The sequence below is a fragment of the Hylobates moloch genome, unplaced genomic scaffold (genome assembly GCF_009828535.3).
Source record: "Hylobates moloch isolate HMO894 unplaced genomic scaffold, HMol_V3 SCAFFOLD_15, whole genome shotgun sequence".
Classification (NCBI taxonomy): domain Eukaryota; kingdom Metazoa; phylum Chordata; class Mammalia; order Primates; family Hylobatidae; genus Hylobates; species Hylobates moloch.
In genome coordinates this window covers 9530921-9551845 of record NW_026652290.1, presented here as the reverse complement: position 1 = coordinate 9551845, position 20925 = coordinate 9530921, and the positions used below count along the sequence as shown (strand labels likewise).

Genomic DNA, 20925 nt, shown 5'->3' with positions numbered 1-20925 from the left:
CAGGATTCCTTGATTCCAGGAATAGCAAATGCTGGAATCCACAGGGCAAATGCTTGTAGATGAGGTTAAAGAGGGGCTGCTGCATGGATATCCATGGATTTCCCTCCACTGTCGCCCCTCCACCCTCCCCACGTCTGCCTGTAGGACAATCAGGCTAGAATCCTCAGTGGAGACCTCCCAGATCTCTGACAGGAGAATCAATAACAACATCAGTGCTGGGGGATGCACCCCACCTAGAAATGTCATGTTCAGGATCCAAGGTGAAGCAACCATATCTTCATTAGTGTCCCCATCCTGTAGAATTATACAGGGACATGGAATTTGGCAAGGGGGATTACTAAGGGTGACAATTTTCATGTCTTAAGAGAAGCAATGGGAATGGTTGTGATGCATGTGAACAAATCCTTATTTGGAACTGTATTTATTTAATAGGGCCAAGCTCAGCCACCAAGTTCTAAGATGAGATGCAGAGACAAAACCCAGTCCAGTGGGGTCCTCTCTGCCAAGGAAAAGCCAAGGGGTCTGTCTCTGACACAAAGGGATGACATCTTATAATTTAAAACAGGGAAGAGGGAGAGAAAGAGGAAGTCCCTTCCAATTTCAGGGGTTCTATCGCTGTCCAGCCTCACGGATGCGGCAGGCCACAGCAGTGATGAGCGCCGCCCCCTTCCCGCTGCCATCCTCTGACTGCAGGAAAGACACATCACATTTCGGAGCCAGGTCCTTCACTGTCTCATGCATGACTTTGGCAAAGCTGGAAAAGGTGGGAGGAAGACACAGGAAAAACCATCTTAGTCATGATTGGTTTGTATTTCCACTTAGAAATGAAAGCTAAGAAGTGATGCTGGAAACACAGAAATAATTAAGAAGAGGAGAAGGATGACAGCTATAATGTATTAAACATTTACTATATATTATTAAGCACCAGAAAACCGTGGCTTGGAGATACTAGTACTATGCCCAATTTCCACATCACATCAGCCATTAGGAGAGCTAGGATTCAATTCTGGGACAAATGTCTGAGATCCTGGCAAATTGTGTTCTTAAAACTAATAGTCAGTAAAAGAGAAGTTCAACAACCATGGAAGCCACAAGTGTGCCTAACAGAGGAGCACAACCTGTTCACAAACTCTGGAGGGGGCACCAGGACTCATGAATGTGATTTTCTATTTTCCAGGCACATAGCCTCATATCAGAGCCACATCTGCTTCAAAATGTCATTGGAGGCAAAAGAAGCAGACTTAGAGTCACTGCTAGGATATCGCAGTGATCACAGATCCTTCCTATATGGACCAGAGAAAGAGAGAGTTGTGATCTGCCCCAGTACAGCAGGGTCAGGACACCCTCCCCATCTACAAAGCTGAGGATGCCATGTCCCAAACACTGTGTGAGAAAAGCCAGCCACAGAAGAGATACCATGTGATTCTATTTGTCGCAGGTTCAAAAATAAGTAAAACTAAACAACATGGATGCATACCTAGATATATGAGGGCGGAAAAGAAAAGCAAGGGACTGAGTCAGCACAACACTTACCCCTGGCAAGGGAGAGTGAGGACACAATTGTGGAGGGGCTCAGAGGGGGCTTCCCACAGTGGGGGGTGAAACACAAGCCTACTTCTGATTATGAATCTTTAAACTATAATACATGTATTATATACACTATTTGGGATGGCTGATAATTCACTATAAAGTAACAAAGGAAAGAGAGAAAGAAAAGGGAAAGAACAAAGAGAAAGAAGGTAGGCAGGGAGGGTTGGGGTCAGGCACTCACTGAGGATGTAGCTTGTAGAGGGTCCCATCCACACCCACTGTCACTTTGAGAGCATCCAGCCCACGGTTTTCTCGTATCTTGTCCACCACAGCGGCCATGCCTGCGCCACAGAGCTGGGCTGCCCGCCGGGCCACCACGGTGCACACCTCCTTAACAATGATGCTGTCATCACAGGTGCTCTCAAGCCCTAAGTGTTGCAGGATGGCTCGGACTTGCAGCAGGGCCAGGCAGTCACTGGGGTGGGAGGGAGACAGCAAGTGTTCAGTCATGCACCAAGAAGGCTGGTAGCCTACCACACCAGGGCCTGAGTCCTTATAGGGGAGGCTCTGTGGGGATCTAGCTCTCCAGGAGATGGCCCCTCGAGGTGGTTCCCATTCCTAAATTCAGACCACTGCTCATCCTACTGGACTACACTGATTCTTCCTGAGGGTGACAGGAATACAAACAGTTCCTCATTCCACTCTCCTTACTCCAGGTAGACCATTATTACTACAAAGTAGATACTCAAAACAAAGCAAATTCACTGTTTATCACAGTGGTCAGTTACAAAGCTCTTTCATGTCCATTCTCTCGCTGCTGTTCATGGGTTTGCAGGGCAGGAACTAACCAAGCAGCACTAGACTCGTGCTTTATTTCTGCTCTGCTGCTCTGGGTGGTCTGAACTGTATTTATATGCTATTTACGAAGGAAGTGTAAATAAAGTTATAGAAAGAAAATAAACCCTCCTAAAGAACACTATTTTAGAAGCCTGGAATCACCTCCCTGAACATAACAGACCTATTAGCTAGAACATATCTTTCTATTCACTGGTGCAGATGCCCGGGGGTCTACTCACATCAGTTGTCTAGTTCCTGTTCTTCTCTGCCCTGAGAGTAATGGCACAGCACTAATTTTTAAAGGGCTCTGAAATTCATTGTTCTCATTTGGAGCAGATTTTCCACCATTTGGCTGTAGGAGGGAGGCTTTGCTCTAATGAGCCACTGTGTGGCATGTGTCTGCGCTGCCTGAGGTTCCAACCTTTACTCAATCCTGGCTGCCTGATTACTGCAGCCAGCAGTTAGGAAGGGCTTTCAAGCCAAGTGCGGATGATTTAATAGGTTATCTTCCTCTGTGCGTTTCAATTTACATGCTACGAGCAGGTATCTTTCTACCTCTGATACATGGTCTAAAACCCAACAATATCACTTTGCATGACCTCAGGCCAGGCTTAGCACAAACTTTCATGAGAATGTTCTATATTTGCCCTTAAAATGACAACCGTCCATAATGTGCTTTTAGTAAACACTATAGACATGAATGTGTTTGCCACTAAACTGATTTTTGTATGAGTCATGCCCTGAGCTGTGGAAATCCTTCAGTTTGTCTGCCAGTGAGAAAAAAGGACATGGCCCCCGGCTACCCTGAGCCCTAAGCTCTCACCTCTCAATCTGAGATAAGAACTTGGTTTCAAAGATGCCCCTTGTCTTGAGCCGCTCTGAGATGCGGCCTCGGAAGAGCAGCCCACGCTTGGTGAAATCGATGAGAATGTTACGGACAATCTCACCCAGGTACATTCCACTGATCATTTTCTCGAACCTGCAATGCGAGTAACATTCATGGAGGTTAAGTAGGAAGGTGGAGGGATGTGTTGAGACAGGACAGGCCAGCTTAGTCACCCCCAGTGCATCGGAAGTGGCAGACAGGCAGACTCCCCTGATGGGAAAGGAATTGCTACTTGATTCACTTGGGCTGGATCCCTGGTGTCTTTGCATGCTAATTCACAACCTTCAGCAACACTGACCACAGTGCCGAGGCCTGTGGGGCTCCTGGGGAAAATAAGCCTTGGAAAGGAACCCACAGGGAAAGGAACTCATTTCCTTTCCAAGGCTTATTTGGAAACTTCAAGAAGCAACTCAAGAAGGAACACACCATAACCCCACTGGACTTCTCGGAGCAGGGGAGAATGCTGAGTCTTAATCTTTAACCTCACTAGGCATTCAGCATACATTCTCTTGGACCTAATCATCATTACTTAAGTAACTACTGCCAGCTGTAGGGCCCCCGTCCTGGCCACTGGAACTAAACATGATTATACAGTGGCTTGAGGGTCTTTTGGTCCTGAATCCTGCCTTGAAAAAAAATCGAGGTCCCTAGTTTCAACCAATACCCCATCACCACCCCATCTTGTCTTGGCCCAGCCTGCTTCCTTCATTAATGTTGCCTGCCTGGCCCCTAGAGGCATTTTAGTCTGTAACTTCTACTCTAAACACATGTTTTGCAAAGTGTATTCTGCAGAACTAGGGTGTTTGATTAATCTAGTTAGGAAACACTTCAGACAACATCTTAATGAGAAGTGTGTTAGATCTTAAGCTATTGTCTCTCAGCTCAGACCCCGCTCCCCTACCATGCACAGCGCCTTGTGACACTAGGGCTGGCCCCTTGCTCAATTCTGACAGTAGGTGGTGCTCGGCACTGGAAGATGGAGGAGGGAGAGGATTTGCTCCTGTCTGCATCACCCAAGAGATGCTCTTCAGCCTGGCAGCAGCAGGTGCTTCAACTTTCTACTTGTTTCTCCTTAGAGTGCCAGACCTAGGTTCTAGTATTCTCCCACCTGTTCTCCTAGGCTTTCGGGTGGGAGATGCTTCTTACATTTACTAACTCAGAACTTTCCAGGTGCATTTGACAAGAAACCCTTTCCAAGGAAACCTCCTTTATTAACACCTCACAAGAACGAGCATCCTGGGAGATGCCATTGTGGAAGCTCTGATCACTTGTTGCCAGCCAGTCCTGGAGACACTTAACAGGGCCCCAGCTGGGTGCCTACCTCTGCTTGCCAGGGTTGAGTGAAAGCTCATCCACAGCCACATCAAATTCTGTGCGGAAGTCATCTAGGCATCCATTGTCCCCGAAGGCCCCCCATTCCATGTTCACACACATCCGCCCCTCTTCTCCTTCCACCAGTTCCACATTGCGCATCTCCTCCATGTAGCAGGCATTGCTGCCCGTGCCTGCCAATCACAGGATACCAGGGCCTCACTCAGCACCATCCCCCCCACACCCGAGGCTATGCATCCCCATGTGGAAAGGACAGCCTGGGTCCTTACCAACGATGAGGCCAACTTCACAGTGAGGGTCTTCAAAGCCACAGGTCATCATAGTTCCAACTGTGTCGTTCACCACAGCAACCACATCCAGGTCAAACTCCTGAGAGGGCAGAAGCAGATGCCCAGTTCACAGGTGAACCCCAATATTCTCCTTTCAGACATTTGCATGGGAGATTTATAGGTATATAAAATATATCTCATACACCATGGCTGACCCTGATTCCATTCAGGTCTGTGCTTAAATGTCACCTCTTTGGCGAGACCCTCCCAAGTTGTGCTATTTAACAGTGCCCCTTTCCAGCACACTTGCTCCATCTGCTCTCCTCACCCCACTTCACTCCTTTTCTTTCTTTTTTTTTTTTTTAACTCTATATGGCCTAAAAAGGGAAGGCATGTATAATACACCCTTTGTTTAGCATATAATCAAGAAATAACCATAAAAATGGGCAACCAGCAGCCCTCATGGCTGCTCTGCTTATGGAGTAGCCGTTCTTTTATTCCTTTGTGTGTGTGTGTGTGTGTGTGTGTGTGTGTGTGTGTGTGTGTGTGTTTTACAGATCTTAACAGCACCTGCCACTAGGTCATGGGCTTATTTGTTTATAGAACAAAGCTTTGCTGTGGTCACTCCTAAATCGCCAGTGCTGACACACAGTGCACACTCAACAATTGCTGAATGACTTAATCTTCCTCCCAACCCATGCAGCCACACTTACTGTTGCCCTCACTTTCTGAACACACAGACCAGGTCAATCAACAAGGAGCTGATACATCGGGCCTCGTGCCATGTGTCTCCTACCTCTCGCCGGTGGATCGCTTCCTTCAGCAGGGTCACCACATCCTCGCCCTCGCAGCCAGATGCCTTGAAGCCTTTTGTCCACTTGAGGAGGATGCTCTAAAAATCACACACGAGCATGGAGAGGACATCAGGGAAGGGCTCCCGGGTCAGACGGATCCCACAAATTAAACTGTTCCTAAGGTACTTACTTGGATTTATAGAGCACCTACTGTGTAGCAAGTACTGGGCTAAGCATAGATCATGCATTACACCATTTAATCCTCACAGCACCCTTGTGGAACATCTATCATGTTTATGGCCACTTTATAAGAAACTGAGGCTCTGGAGTGACTTGCTCAAGGCCTACAGCTTGGAAGAGAGAAGCAGGATGCACTTCTAGGCCCTCCAACCCCAGTGAATGGGCTCATAAGCACCATGCAGCTGCCCCTGCTGTGCAACTTCTTCCTATGTGCTTGGTTCGCTCACTGGGCAAAGCAGTTTGCTCTGTCCCTACCGTTTACATGGGAAGGGTCAGTGTATGTCTCCTAATTTTCAAACTCCAGCATCTGGCAAACAAGTGCTTTGCCCACAGCTGGGTGACAGCTAGGCTTCACCACCACCCCACGTCTTTCAGTGAGGAAAACAACTCCGGGCTCCTCCTCAGCACCCTCAGTGGCCCCTTGCCTTCAATGTGGTTCTCTGGGAGCAGATGCATGATGGCTTTGAACCTGGGAGAAATGCTTTGGGTTTTATTCCCTGATGCCCTCTCTGCTGCCACAGCCCACCAGGAAACAAGCCTCAGGGCTTCAGACTCCTTACCCAAGAGCTCGGCTTCCATAAATGAGCTGTGTGCTCATAACCCACCCACTTGCATGATTTCTCCAGGCCTTGCTCAGGGATTCATGCCCATCAGCTTGGCATTTCACTCACATCAACCTGGAGGTGTCACACTGTGTTCAGACCCCAGGAGATTCAGAAAAACAAAGCACATACCCTCAGAGAGCTGGCTGACGAGTGTGTGCTGATCTCTACCCAGCTCTCTACAAGTTAGCTTCCCATCGCTGATGCAAGTTTGTGTTTACGGGATGTTCAAATAACATAATTTCAGGTGATCATTATTTCAGGTGATCCTTACGGATAAGGCAAGTGGAGGCCCCACAGCTGGGAAACACGGCTGGGGGCCACTGAGCCCCGGGGCCTCTAACCCCAGGGGCCTCTGCACTGGCAGGATTTCCCCATCACAGGAGGATCTTGCCAGAGCCCACAGGAATAAATGACTTCTGCTTTATTTGCTCCTCACAGAAACCTGGAACACAGAATAAAACCTAATCCAATGGCCTGGAATCTCACAATTCAGACAGAAACAGTTAACATACCTTCTGGTTTCCCTGGCAAATATATAAATACATAACCTGTTGGCATGAAAAGATAGTATCTACTTGAAAATATTTTGGTAGGAAGTCTAGAAGAAGGATATACAGTGGAGTGTTACGTTTTTATCATCCCGTTAGTTGTATTTTATATTTTTCTATAAAGAGATTACGATTTCTAAAGAAAAAGTTTTAAAACTTTTTAGTCATACCACCAGTATTTTTTCATGTGATTAAAATTTATTACAAATAACTAGTGGCTGATACTAGCTAATAAGTGGGTCATAATTTATTTAACTATTATCTCACTATTGAACAAGTTTGTTTCTAATATCTTTGTTATAATAAGTAATGGTCCATTAAATAGTACGTAAGTATTTGTCCACATGAGGCATAAAGCAATGCTGGTCTGGTTAACACTAGATGAATGTTAATAGGTGTTGAGAAATATCAGACTAAGCTGAGTTTTTATTGCAGAACTTCCAAAAACCTTAATTATACTAGTGCACATGGGGAATTCTCTCAGATAAGGAGGAGAAGGCGGCATTTACAAAACTCAGTGAAGCAAGTTGAGGGCCACTGTTGCAGGGACCCTGTGGGAAATGCTGGTCTTTCCTTGTCACTGGGGTAGGCTCTTCTGTGCTGGCCCAGGTCTTTCTGTCACTTGCTCCCATCTACATGCCCCTCTCCACACTGGGCAGCCTGCTCACCTTTCTCTCCCATCAACTCATTCTTCTGACTTGTTCCAAGTCCTCCTGACATCCCCCAGGTATGCACTCGGATTAACATCTGTCTCACTACCTGTCCTGGGGGCTTCAGTATCCATCTCATTAGGGCCACATTCCAAACAGCAGCTCTTCCTTTTCTGAGCTTGCTTCATCAGCCCAGCTTGTTTGTAAGCATCTAAAGGTAGGAGCCATGCCTTTTATACCTAGCAGTGGCATCTGCAACATACCACACACCAGCAGCGTGCACATGCGCTCCTACATGACTGGGACAGAGACACAACTGCTTAAAAACAGTCTCCAGATACCTAATGCTTAGGGCTACCAGTCATCAGCAGATCCAGCACTGCCTTACTCAGTTCTCCTCCACTTCTCGGGGCACTCATGTCCAGAACATCCGGAAGTGCCTCACGCACCTACTTCATTCACCCAAGGTAAGTTGAAGAGGAGTGAGAAGCAAGCAAGATGAGACCAGAGAAGAGCCAGGGCATCCAAACAACAGGAGATGGCATGAAACTGCCCTGAGCCCATAACAAGGGCCTCAGGAGCCCCACAGCATAACTGACAGCACGGGCTCAGGCATCAGGAACCGAGAATCCAAATCTTGGCTTGGCCAGTCCCAAGCTATTATGACCTGGAGCAAGATACCCAGCACCTCTGTGGGGCTTATTTTCCTTTCTGTAGAATGGGTATTCAAACACATTTCTTATATGGTTGCTGTGAGGGTTAAACGAGATAATGCACATAAGAAACCTAACATACCTGTAAGTGCTTAACCTACTTAACCTCCACCAGCCTCAACTTACTCATTTCCATCAAGGGGACCTTCCCCACTACTGGTCACTCACGTCGTTCTTTCCTTAATCTTAGCTCAACTTTCTCCCCTGCTCCATGCCTGGCTGGTTTAGAGTCAATAAAGCCCACAGGAGAGCCCTCCAGGAAGGTGTTGTTACCTCGTTCAGGCTGTTCTGCTGGCAAGGGAAGGAGAAGGTAAAACCCAGAGGCAGGGACACGCCCTTCATGCCCATGTACTCGAGGAAGTCTGCGATGCACTGGACAATGTGGTCAAAGAGCTGCAGGGAGAAGTTAGGACACTGAGGGAGGGGCCCTGTGCAGGGCAGGCTGCCCCCAGTAGGGCCTGCGCATGACATCAATGTTTCTTTCCACCCAGAAGAAATGCAAGCTCAGGCACAAACCTGAGTCAAGACCAGGCTGGAGCCCTGGGTCCAGCTAGCCCTCCCCAGGGTCACAGATGAGCAGAGAAAGCACTATCCTCGAAGGCAAGAGGTGACATCCACCAGGGGCTCCCTCCGGGAGGCGCCACCCTGCTCACCTCGTCCCCGGTACCGTGCATGACCTCCTGCGGGATGGCGTAGATCTTGTTGTGCATCTCCACTCCACCCCACTTCCCATTCCGAACACGGACCAGCAGGACCCGGAAATTTGTTCCTCCAAGGTCCAAGGCCAAGAAGTCCCCTTTCTCTGGAAAATAAGGCCAGGGAAGTGTTAAGTTGGGGCAGAACATGGGGAATGCGGAGACAGTACACTTAAAACTATCCAAATACACCATTCCTGTTCCATCAAATGCCATCTTATATTACATTCTAGAACACAGAAGGAACAGAAGAGTCCAGCTCCCTGAAGGAAGCTGAAGGGAAATCTTTTAAAATGAGAAAACCCTCCCTTGTTGGACAATTACAGTGTGCCACGTGCCTCACACACAGTCCTCGTTCAACCCCTAGGCAGCCCTGCGAGGGAGACACTGCATTCCTCTCTTAAGGATGATTGGGATCTGGCTGATAGTTAAATCACTTGCCCAGGGCCATACAACCAGGACAGGGTAGGGCAGGGACCAAATCCCAGTCTCTGTCTCTGGAACCTGTAACAACTGTGCTACGCAGGCCCGCTCATCGATTGTCTTCTCTGAATTGGAATAAGACCACCATTTCTGAGGTTACAAGACTTACGGCAGGGGTCAGAAATCTTTTTCTGTAAAGGCCCAGACAGCAAACATTTTAGGCTCTGTGGGTCATGCAGTCTTTGCTGCCACCACTCATCTTTGCCAAGACAGTGCAAAACAACCATAAGCAATGTGCAGACGCATGGGCATGGCTGTGTAATAATAAAACCTTATGTACAAAAACAGGTGGTGGGCCAGATTCAGCCCATGGGCCATAGTTTGCCAACCCTGACTCAGACCAATGTGGTGATTGCCAAGAGCAGATTCTAGAACCTGAATTCCTGGGTTTGAACCCCAGCTCTGACATTTTCTAGTTGTGTGAATTTAGGCAGGTGTCTTAACTTCTCTGCGCCTCAGTTTTCTGTCAAACATAGGTTAATACATAAAATTAACTGCTAATATTTTTTAACAGTTAACAAAGATTAAATGAATTCATACACATAAAGTGCCTTGACACACAGTAAGCATTCAATTATGTGTTGACCATTATTACTGTTTGCAGAGGAGCACATTGAGTTTATCAAATACTAGAACTCCCTAGTAATACAGCTGAAGAAACGTGTTCTGGTTCAAATGCCCAATGCTAATGCTAAGGGAGCCCTCCCAGGGCATCAACACCAGGACAAAGGCCCACCATGTGAGCCAGGTGGCAACCCTGCCACGTACCTGTGCCATCAGGGGTGGCACACACATAGGTGGGCAGCATCTTGACGGGGGCACTGGAGTGAGTCTCCTTGCTCAGACCTCGCTCCATTTCTATCTTCATCCTCCTCTTGACCTCCAACAGCTGGTCATGGCTCAGCTGCAGAGGCTCTAGTGTCTTCTGGCGGGCACGGTGTTGATCGGCCAGCCGGTAAGCCACTGCTGTCACCATGGCTGCACCTTTGCCACTGCCATCTTCGGAGCGGAGGAAGCGGACATCGCAGTCGGGCACCAGCCGCCGCACGGTCTTATGTAGACGCTTGGCAAAACTGCAGTTCCCCAGGGCGGGTAAGAGACAGGTGTCCATGGTTAGGGTCAGTGGTGCAAATGGTTACACAGTTGCCCACCGCCTTAACCCAAATGCCAAAAGGCACCTGCAGGAGTGGGTACTGCCCTAAACATCCTCTCTCCACTCTCCCAAGTTAGGAACCACTTCAAGAACCATATCAACTATGACCACCCAGGATTGGTTCACCCCTACCACTGAAAGGAAAAGATCTTCTAATAAGCCACTGTCCCCTACATGCAGTCACACAAGACCTCCTCTTCCTCACTGAAGAAGGCCCCCTGGCCACTGCTCCTCTGCGCAACATGGTACCATCAGCCTCTCTTTGCTGGAGCAGCCCTGTGGTATTAGGTGGTTCTGATGCCACCTACCTGTCTTGTTCCATCACACACTTTACTAGCTGCTGTCTGGGAAAGACCCAAAATTAAAAGCTAGAGATGCTCTTCTGGACTCTAGCCTCTCTTTTGCCAGTTTCTGCCAATGATCCCAAAGGTGTCTGCACAGCTAAAGAGAACGTGTTCAGCCAGGAACTCTCTGGGTAGTGGCCACTTGGAGCCATGGTGTCCAGGGCCTTCCTACTCCAAGTGTAGGAGTAGGCTTCAGCCTACTGGGGGCTGTTAGAGATGCGGGATCTCAGGCTCACCCCAGACCTTCCGATCAGAATCTGCCTCTCAACAAGATCCCCATGTGATTCACGTGCACACTCAAGTTTTTGCATCACTGGGTAGGAACAGGGAATCTCAGGGCTGAGGCCTCCTGCGCCGAACAGTTAAGAAAACAAAGGCACATTGACCTGGCATTCTTATTAGGTGAAAATGATGGGGAAATAAGTAGGCACAATAAAGAGACATCTTCCAGGTCTCAGCTGAAATGTGAACATTCTGGTACCTATGACCTGAGGGATCAAAATGTGGACAGGGCAGGATCAATTTAATACCAAGGTCAGCCAGAGAAGCTGGTAACTCCCACTGGGCTGGGGTGGCCCCTGGCAGAGGACATAGCACCTGCAGGAATCACCAAGAATTCTAAGAGTAAAGACAGGAATAATAACGCATACAAGAGGGTGGCAAAGACAGTGTCCAGCAGCCAGAGGAGCTCTGCGGAGAGCCCGAGTCATTGGTAGCCTTCAGAAATCACCTCCACCCACGCCAGATATGACTTCCTCCCATTCCCCCTTGCCCAGGTGGGAACTTTTATTCCACCAACACCCTCAGCTCTATGGTCCCTCCACACCACCCCTGAAATGCAAAATGGAGCTGGCATGAGGAGTCACTCAGCCCCAGGTACTCCAGGAACACCGCGTCTCCAGGCCATGCACACTGACTCACTGGGGGTGTTTCTTGTAGACGGAGCCGTCGACCCCAACAGTAGAGCGCAGCCGCTCTTCGCCTTTGTTCTCCTTGATGCGCTGCAGCACGGCGGCCAGGGTGGCTGCGCACAGGCTGGCGGAGCGTGTGGACACGATCTGGCAGATCCGGTGAGTGGCCACGCAGTCCTCCTGAGTCGGGTCCAGGCCCAACCGCATCAGGACCTCACGGGCCTTCCGGATGCCATCCTTCTCCCTGGGAAACAGAAAGACAGCATGTGGGCCCGTGTCTGACCCACTATGGCCAGTGTGTGTGTCGGGGGGTGGCCAGGAAGCCCTTTAGCTCCAGCAAATTCACTGCCCAGTGGGGACAGAATCCCTCTTCATTGCTCAGTCCACCTGTGCGGGGGCAGGAGGAGGAGGAAGGGGGTGCAAAATATAGCACAGCCACCCTGAGGCTCCTCTCCTAGACACCCCACACACACGCATGCACACACACACATACACACACACACGGAGACACGGAGTTGAGAAAAACAAGTATTTCTTATGCATGTGCTATGTAAAAACAAGGCCCTGTTCTTGGTGCTTTACCACCAAGTTGTGTGTGTGAGAGTTTGTGTTACATCTGCTTGTGTTAGGGAAGACAGACAATGTCTCTGCTGTCAGCCACTCTCAACATGTGAACCCTGCGGTGATGCCCACCTGGTTTCTCTCTCTAAAGCAGTAGGAGTCTATTGCATTTCACCATGGACTTGGCACTGCTTTAGCTTGTGTCTAAAGACGGTTGGTAAGGGGCTAGTGCTATAACCTTAGCACCCTTCTCAAGGGAACTAAATCTTGCATCACCTTGGGGTATAGCAACAAGTAGGCCCCAACCTTCAAGAGTTTCCCCTTAAAACAAAGTCATTTGCACTGTTCCACTGCTCCATTTGGCTCCGAAGACACCTCCTCTCCACCATCTGGTCCCTGAAACACCAGGACTTGTTTTTTTTTTTTTTTTTTGAGACGGAGTCTTGCTCTGTCGCCCAGGCTGGAGTGCAGTGGCACAATCTCGGCTTACTGCAAGCTCCGCCTCCCGTGTTCATGCCATTCTCCTGCCTCAGCCTCTCCGAGTAGCTGGGACTACAGGCGCCCGCCACCACGCCCGGCTAATTTTTTTTTGTATTTTTAGTAGAGACGGGGTTTCACCATGGTCTCGATCTCCTGACCTCGTGATCCGCCCGCCTTGGCCTACCAAGTGCTGGGATTACACGCGTGAGCCACCGTGCCCGGCAACACCAGGACTTCTTCAATCTACAAGTGGAAATCTCAAGAACAGCAAACGAGGCCCGCCTGACTCTTGGGATATTGTTAACAACAACAACAACAAAAAAAATCAATCCATCCTCACTCTTGCCCCTGCTGAGCTGTGAAAATGCAGGCCCCAGCTCTGCTTATTAGAATTAATTGGGTAGCTATATCTCTGGCCAATCCAAAGACCTAGCTTTCTATTATGAAGCAGGGGTCATGATAGAGTCCTTTTTGAGAATCGCCAATAGGGAGTTAGATGTCAGAGCTTCAGGAGAAGGAAAAGGAGACAGATACAGGTAAGTCTTTCAGAGGCCCTCTAGGATCCTCCAGCTTTAAACCCAGTGCAACAGCCCAAGTCCCTGCATACGGAGGCCAACCACTGTTCCCAGTACCATGAGTCACTGGTAGCAATCACACTCGAAATCGACAAGAGTGGAGACTGGTAAGTGAAGTGAAGCCACAGGCCCGCCATGGTCCACATCGTGTGAGACCCTCTTGCAGTCTATACTTGAAGAGTCAAAAGGTACAGCCCCCTCCTCATTCCCCAACTACCCGTCTACTCGTGTGGTGATCCAGCGAATAGGGGGACTGGCCAGAAGCTCACCCTTCAATGTCTGAGATGTCTTTGGTCTCAAAGCGACCGGTGTTGAGAAGCTCTGGGCTGAGCTTCCCCCCAAAGAGCAGCTCCTCCTTGGCCATCTTCACCAGGATAAGCCTCACCAGCTCCCCCATGTACATCCCACTGATCATCTTCTCAAACCTGCCGGAAGACACAAACCAAAAACATAAAGTCCCCACTGTCCATGTACTCACAGCTTCCCTGTTGAAGCAAGATGCGCACACATGCAACTTCACAACTAAGGGTTAATGTGTGCAGCACGGCCCAGAAGTAAGATACGTGGAGAGGTGACAGCTCAGAGGGGCTGGCTTGGGCTGTCCCTGCAGGCTGGTGGGCCTTGACCTATGGAGAAGAATAAATGAACCTTAAGCAGCCAAATGAAACACACAGGGAGTATGGAACATTCTGGAACAGCCTGTATTTTAGGTAAAGTTATGCATAGGGTGGTAATCTTTAAAATTCTTCTCTAGCCAGGAAATCATTTTTAAAATTAAAATCTTACATAGCCCAATATTTACTTACAAGAGAAAAAGGTGATCTAATTAAATATGTAGCACAGGCCTAGAAACTCATAAACTCATACTGTCCGCCCCTGCAAGCCATTCATGGGCTCCAGAGAAAATGGTGTGAAAACTACCTGGGACAGGGGATGATGGCGCAACATTATAAAGGCAGGTTGGGATAGAGGAATCCGCATTGGGCTCTGAGCTCTAAATGACAGGTCTCAGGGGTCTGGGAGTGAAACAGGCTTCTGAGCAGGCAGGTGACAAGATGTTTCAGAAAGGCAGGGGACGGCCGGCCCCCAAACCGGCAGTGCAGTCCGGTGATTTAATTTTTCAACACTAGGGGGCACTGTTTTCTTTGGTAATTGGTCTTTCTGGCTAGAACTGAGAGGAAACCAAGCCCTGCTGATGATTCTTTTTGACAAAAGGCCCATTTCTGGGTGTTTGAGAAAGAACCTGTGTCTTAGAGGAGGCACCTGGGCCTGCTGCCACTAACTAGGATGAGCCCCAGTGAGGAGGAGGCCCAGGACTGAGATGTGGAAGGGATTCCAAGGTTACCTTTCCAAGAGGGAAACCCAGGCCTCTAGGAAGCAGCCTGCTCAAGACCCAGGGCCAAGTACAGCAGCATCAGGGCTAACTGAGAGCTGGCAAAATTGTGAAGATGACAGTGCGCATTTTAAATGTTAGTGCACCCACACAGGCAGAGCTTCAGGAGAAGGAAACCAGCGTGGATGCGAGCCTGGCTTCAACAGTAAGGAACTCCGTGTTGCTAAGTTTTTATTCTAGTTTTTAAAAACACTTTGTTCCAGTCAACATTTGGAAGATACTTACTTGGAAATATATTAGAGGGGACAAAAATTGTCTATAGTGACTTCAGGGCTACCATGGATGACAATTTGGTGGGTGTCTAAGGATAAGCCGGGGGTGTGTTGTCATGGTCTGGCTGGCAAATTTGTCTTTTGACACTTGAAAGGGCCTTAGTTCCTCGGAATGACTTGGGTGTGCCTCATTCATGGAGGCAGACACTAAGTGACTTTTCAGCTCATAAACCTCTCATCAGCCATGGCAGACACAACCAGTACGATCCTCAGAAAGTTCAAGTAAAGGACCCATTTCAACATGTGAAACAAGCTTGTGACTTAGATAAATAAACCATGCTTTGGCAAAGCAAGGACTCTCAGGCCGGGCGCGGTGGCTCACGCCTGTAATCCCAGCACTTTGGGAGGCCGAGGCGGGCGGACCGCCTGAGGTCGGGAGTTTGAGACCAGTCTGGCCAGCATGGTGAAACCCTGTCTCTAATAAAAATACAAAAATTAGCCAGGCGTGGTGGCAGGCACCTGTAATCCCAGCTACTCAGGAAGCTGAGGCAGGAGAATCGCTTGAACCCGGGAGGCAGAGGTTGCGGTGAGCCGAGATCGCACCATTGCACACCAGCCTGGGCAACAGAGCGAGACTCTGTCTCAAAAAAAAAAAAAGAAAGCAAGGACTCTCCTGGAAAGAAAAAGGTTACCCACCACTGACTTGATTTATAGGGTTCAATTTTCCTCTCCAAGTAGAGATCTGCACGAAAAGCTTTTCTACAAGTCACAAGACCAGAGATGATCTGTATTGCTCAAAATATTTTGCAACTGCTTCAGACCTTGAAGCAATCCCTGTTTCAAGATCTTTCACACACACATTTGGCAAATGTTTGTGAGGGTGAAATAAGGTTTTGTAAGAGATAAAAGCAACTAAAAACAAAGGCAGGCCAGGCTGGAGAATACAATATTCCGGATCCAAAATGCTAGACGCCCCTCCTTCAATCCATCCCAGGACATAGTTAGGCCAAGGTCCAAGTGAAGGAGGCCAAGGAAACTCCTCAGCCAATGTCTCCAGAGGTCATGGGTCTGCCTGCAGCTGCGGCAGCTGTCAGCCTGTCCTCTGGGTGGTGATGGAGTTGGAGCTATGAAACGAGCTTTCAGAGACCCCAATCTTGGCCACCTCAATACAACTTTTCTTAGGTGGCTCACAGTTCCCACAGACAATTTACAAATAGAAGGCGGAACGAAAGAGCAGGGCCACCCACTTACACTAAGAATAGAAGCTTCCAACATGACTCCTGTGAAGGAAACACATTATTAGCTATAATCTGGTGTGTCCGCTTGCTCTCTGTTTTAGATCCTCTCAGCAATTTATAGTCACAGACATTCCTATGACCAGTGGCCACCTGGGCAACCTTTGGGGATTTAAGTCTGTAAAGAAACAACCTCCTGGCCCCGACCAGACCCAGACTTAGCTCCAGGCCCCCTCCAAGCCCATTCACACAGGAATGGCCTACTCACAGTTGCTTCCCCGGGTTCAGTGAGCCCATGTCAATCTCCTGGTCAAACTCAGTGCGAATGTCATTGAGCGAGCCATCGTCCCCGAAGGCCCCCCACTCCATATTGATACACATCCGCCCCTCATCGCCTTCCACCATGTCGATGTGGCGCATCTCTTCCATGTAGCAGGCGTTGCTGCCCGTGCCTGCCAAAACAAGGGACGGTTATGCACATGCCTGCTCCGGCCCCTTCCCACCCCTCTTCCCTCTTATATTACTGTCCCGAGACTGCCTGGCCAGGGTGGCTGGGATTTCTCACTGCAGACTCTGGGGGCATCGCAATACATGGTCTAATCTTCTGCCACCCCCAACTCCATGAGTCCCTCCTCGGCTCTCCAAAGTGACTGGACCATTATCGTCTAATATGAACTACAAAGGAACACCCAGCCCGTGGGCCCCTTCTCCCTTTCCAGCCCACACCCCCATCCCTTGGCCAGCATGGGCCCTTCATGCACGGTGTTCACTCACCCACAATGAGACCAATCTCACAGTTGTGGTCATCATAACCACAGGTCATCATGGTCCCAACTGTGTCATTCACCACAGCCACAATGTCGATATCAAAGTCCTGTGGAGACAAACGGGAGGGCTCTGACCTTCATCATCACAGAGGGTGACTTTCCTAACACCAGCTGTACATCCCTCCTCCTCCTCCTCCTTCTTCTCTCTCTCTCTCTCTTCCCCCTCCCTCCCCATAACTCCTCCTGTGATAGACTTTTAATTCATTCTCTCTCTGAGCCTTTCCACTCCCATGTCAACATCATTCCAACTTTCTTACTTGAAAATCACATTCAAGTCTTCTTCAGGTTAAGAACTAAAAGAGTTTTTCTTGTGCCAAGGCTAAGATTATTTATCGATTGTGATAATCTAAAAACCCCCAGAGCAGTGGATCACATACAAAATTATTGAGTACATGTGTCAGAGAAAAGAGAACTCTCCTTAAGCTCCACACAAGCAAACCATGATGAGTCAAGGACACTCAGGGAGTCTTCAGGGTGGGCCCGGAAAAGCCCACAGACCCCAAGCTCCTGCCACCCCACTCACCCCTCTCCTCTGGATAGCCTTCCGGATCAGAGTCACAACATCTCTGCCTTCCACTCCACTGGACTTGAATCCCTTGGTCCATGAGACCAGGAAACTCTGGAAAAGGACCAAGAAGTGAATACTGATTTCCCACTAAAACTGAAACTTACACCACACCCCTCAAACCTCCGTCATTAGCAGAGACCTCTGCCACTGGGGTAGTCATGATTGAATTTGTGTATTACTTCCTGGCTAGCCTAGGCAAAAGAAACTCAGGACAACTGTCACTATAAGACACAGTCATGTTGCTGCATAACAATGTTTCAGTCAATGGCAGATTGTGTATACTGCGGTGGTAACAAGATTATAATAGAGCTGAAAAGTTCCTATTGCCTAGTTTAGATACACAGATATCACTGTGTTACAATTGCCTACAGCATTCAGTACAGTAACATGCTATACAGATTTATGGCCTAGCAGGAACAGGCTTTCCCATACAGCCTAGGTGTGTAGTAGTCTATACCATCTAGGTTTGTGTTAAGTACACTCTCCCATGTTTATACATAAGTGAAATCACCTAATAAAGCATTTCTCGGAAAATATCCCCATTGTTAAGCAATACATGACTGAACTTGTGTCCTTACATCATTAACTCTCCAAGCATCTTTCTTCCAAGGGTCTTTATCACAACACTTTAGACTGGGGAGTTCCTGATTTCTCATTCCTGTTTCCGTGGATGGGATAAGGATACTGTGCAATGTGTGTGGGAGACAGGGTGAAAAAGAGCACTCCCAACCCCCCAGATATTTCTTCACCAGCCCCCACATCGACATACACAGTCACCCAGAAAGGCAGAACTTCATCTCCACAATCCTCCAGTGCTACCACCAACACCACAGCAGGTGGCTCAGAAGTCCCTCTCAGCCCTCCCAGCCCCAAGAGTGAAGCAATAAAAGTGTCTGAAGAGCCCATCTTACCTCGTCTAGTTTAGTCTGGTGGCAGGGGAATGAGAAGGTAAAACCCAATGGGAGCTTCTTGTCTTTGATTTGTAGCTTATCCATGAAGTTAGCCAGGCATTCGGCAATGTGGTCAAACAGCTGAGGACACATGACACAGGGTGGTGAGCAGAGAGTTCGAACAGCATAGAGACTAAGGGCATGCACTTCTGGCTCAGCACGTAACTAGCTGAATGTGTGCAAAACCCGTATCTCCTCTGATACCTTCATTTGCTCATCTACAAAAAGGGAATTATAACTGGACCTGTCCTCATGGAGTTATGAAAAGGAGTACATGAGTCACTACATACAAAGGCTTAACATTAGTTTTTGCCCACTAAATATTGTCGTCTACTTAAGCCATTTCTCTATACTGCTGTCAAGATAACCCTGTGAGGTAGGGCAAATCATGGCCAACATTAATCAGAAAGTTGCTTCATGCCCGGGGAACAGAACATTCCTTGGTGGCCCTGTCAGAAACCCATTGACATGGAAGCCCAGTTGACAATCATACCAGAAAGGCCAGCCCATCTTGCTGCCAAGAAGTAATTTAGTATCCCTGTCTCTGGTGATGGGGTGGGAGGTGGTTTGCAGGGACAGCATTCTCTGTTGGCATTCTATGAACCAACTTAACAAAAACAAGTAATTTTTATATTTTTTTCTCCATTCTAGAAAACTAATCTCCTGAGGGCAATTCAAAGAAGTTATCTTTGTTTTCTAACTTTCTAAACAGAACATCCAGTAAGTCCATGAAGGGCACTGAGAAATAAATAGCATTTTGTGGGTGAGCAGCCTCACAAACGTGACCACACACACTCACTGTGCAGGACCCAGAGCTCCTAAGCCTTAGAAAAACTGTATTCTTAAGAAGCCAGGCTTTCGATCCCTTTCAGCCCCAAAGCCCACAATCCCCTGGCTTCCTTCTTGCCCCACCGTACACCCTCAAAGAGAAGCCGCTGATCCTTTAAGTGAAGGCTGAGACCAGAGGCATTCTGGTGTAAAAAGTAAGCAGAGGCCAAAGAGGCTAGGCAGATTCCAAGGGCCAGGTTGACTAAGTGGCAAAATCTAAGAGCCAAGGTGGGTAAGAGGTCAACTATCCTTTTCCTATCCAGGAAGGTGCAAGAAGATTCGACTAAACCATGGCTTTTCAAAGTGTGCTCCTGGAGCAGCAACCTCAGCCCCATCACCTGGGAACATGTTAGAAATGTACATTCTAGGGTCTAGGGCCCCCCTAGACCGACTATAGCAGAAACTCTGGGGGTGGGGCCCAGCCATCTGTTAGCAAGGCTTCCGCCCTCCAGGTGATCCTGGAGCAGTAGTTTGAGAACCACTATGCCAAACCACAGAAAGTATTTACATTTATAAAGGAACCGAGAGGTTGGGAGAGGGAAGTTGACAGACCTGTTGGATCTCCTGATGACTTGAGTCAGGAGATCCCTTCCAGGAGGGACCCAGGAAGACAAGGCACCCCAATCTGGAAGATGGCCAGATCTAACTAAACTTCCCACATCCATTCTGTCTGTCCCTCTGTCTGATCCCATGCAAAGTTAACAACAGCTGAGGCTGAACCTTCGACCTCCAAACCAAAACATTTTCAAGAGCAAAGGCTGCAGAGGACAAGGCTCTCTTGCCATGGGGATCACCAGTGCAGGTGAGCCAGCTCCCTTGAACAGAGTTCAAGTATTTTAACATGAAAATAGGGAAATATTCAGCAAATTCTGTTCTGTCGGGAAGGTGACTAGAGATGAATTATATGATACGTATATTAAACAAATTCCCAGCACCTTCTTCCTGGTACTCTAGTCAAAATGATCTTTGGTACAAATAGTTTTTATCCAGAAAAAAAAAAAAAAAAAAGTTGCAGAAGTTGTGCAAAGAGATAAGGCCAGTCATCAAAGACTGGAGTGGGGGTTAGAAGGGGGGAAAGCAAAATGGTTTCTCCCCGCCCAGCTCTGATCACTGCTTTCTTTCCAGTTGCACTCTTAACATAGGAAGGCAGAGAAAAATAGACTGTGAGGAAGCATTAAATACTGCCCTGCCCAATACAGTAGCCACTGGCCATCTGTGGCTATGCCAATTAATTAGAATTTTTAAAAACAGGCCGGTGCAGTGGCTCCTGCCTGTAATCCCAGCACTTTGGGAGGCCAAGGCGGGC

General features: G+C 48.4%; 1 protein-coding gene across 2 annotated transcripts in view; it reads right to left on the bottom strand.

Annotated features, from left to right (window-relative positions):
* Positions 1-402: 402 nt before the first annotated feature.
* Positions 403-20925, bottom strand: part of HK2 (hexokinase 2) — a 58904-nt gene continuing 38381 nt past the window's right edge. For both annotated transcript variants that reach the window (XM_032177065.2, XM_058428341.1), the window contains exons 4-18: positions 18753-18872; positions 17797-17892; positions 17221-17320; positions 16715-16898; positions 13876-14031; positions 12001-12234; positions 10351-10655; positions 9058-9206; positions 8678-8797; positions 5651-5746; positions 4855-4954; positions 4575-4758; positions 3191-3346; positions 1772-2005; positions 403-754 (exon numbers count right to left, since the gene is read on the bottom strand). In XM_032177065.2, the coding sequence (XP_032032956.1) occupies positions 610-754; positions 1772-2005; positions 3191-3346; positions 4575-4758; positions 4855-4954; positions 5651-5746; positions 8678-8797; positions 9058-9206; positions 10351-10655; positions 12001-12234; positions 13876-14031; positions 16715-16898; positions 17221-17320; positions 17797-17892; positions 18753-18872 (2379 nt within the window). In that variant the 3' untranslated portion in view covers positions 403-609. The remainder of the gene's footprint in view (positions 755-1771; positions 2006-3190; positions 3347-4574; positions 4759-4854; positions 4955-5650; positions 5747-8677; positions 8798-9057; positions 9207-10350; positions 10656-12000; positions 12235-13875; positions 14032-16714; positions 16899-17220; positions 17321-17796; positions 17893-18752; positions 18873-20925) is intronic.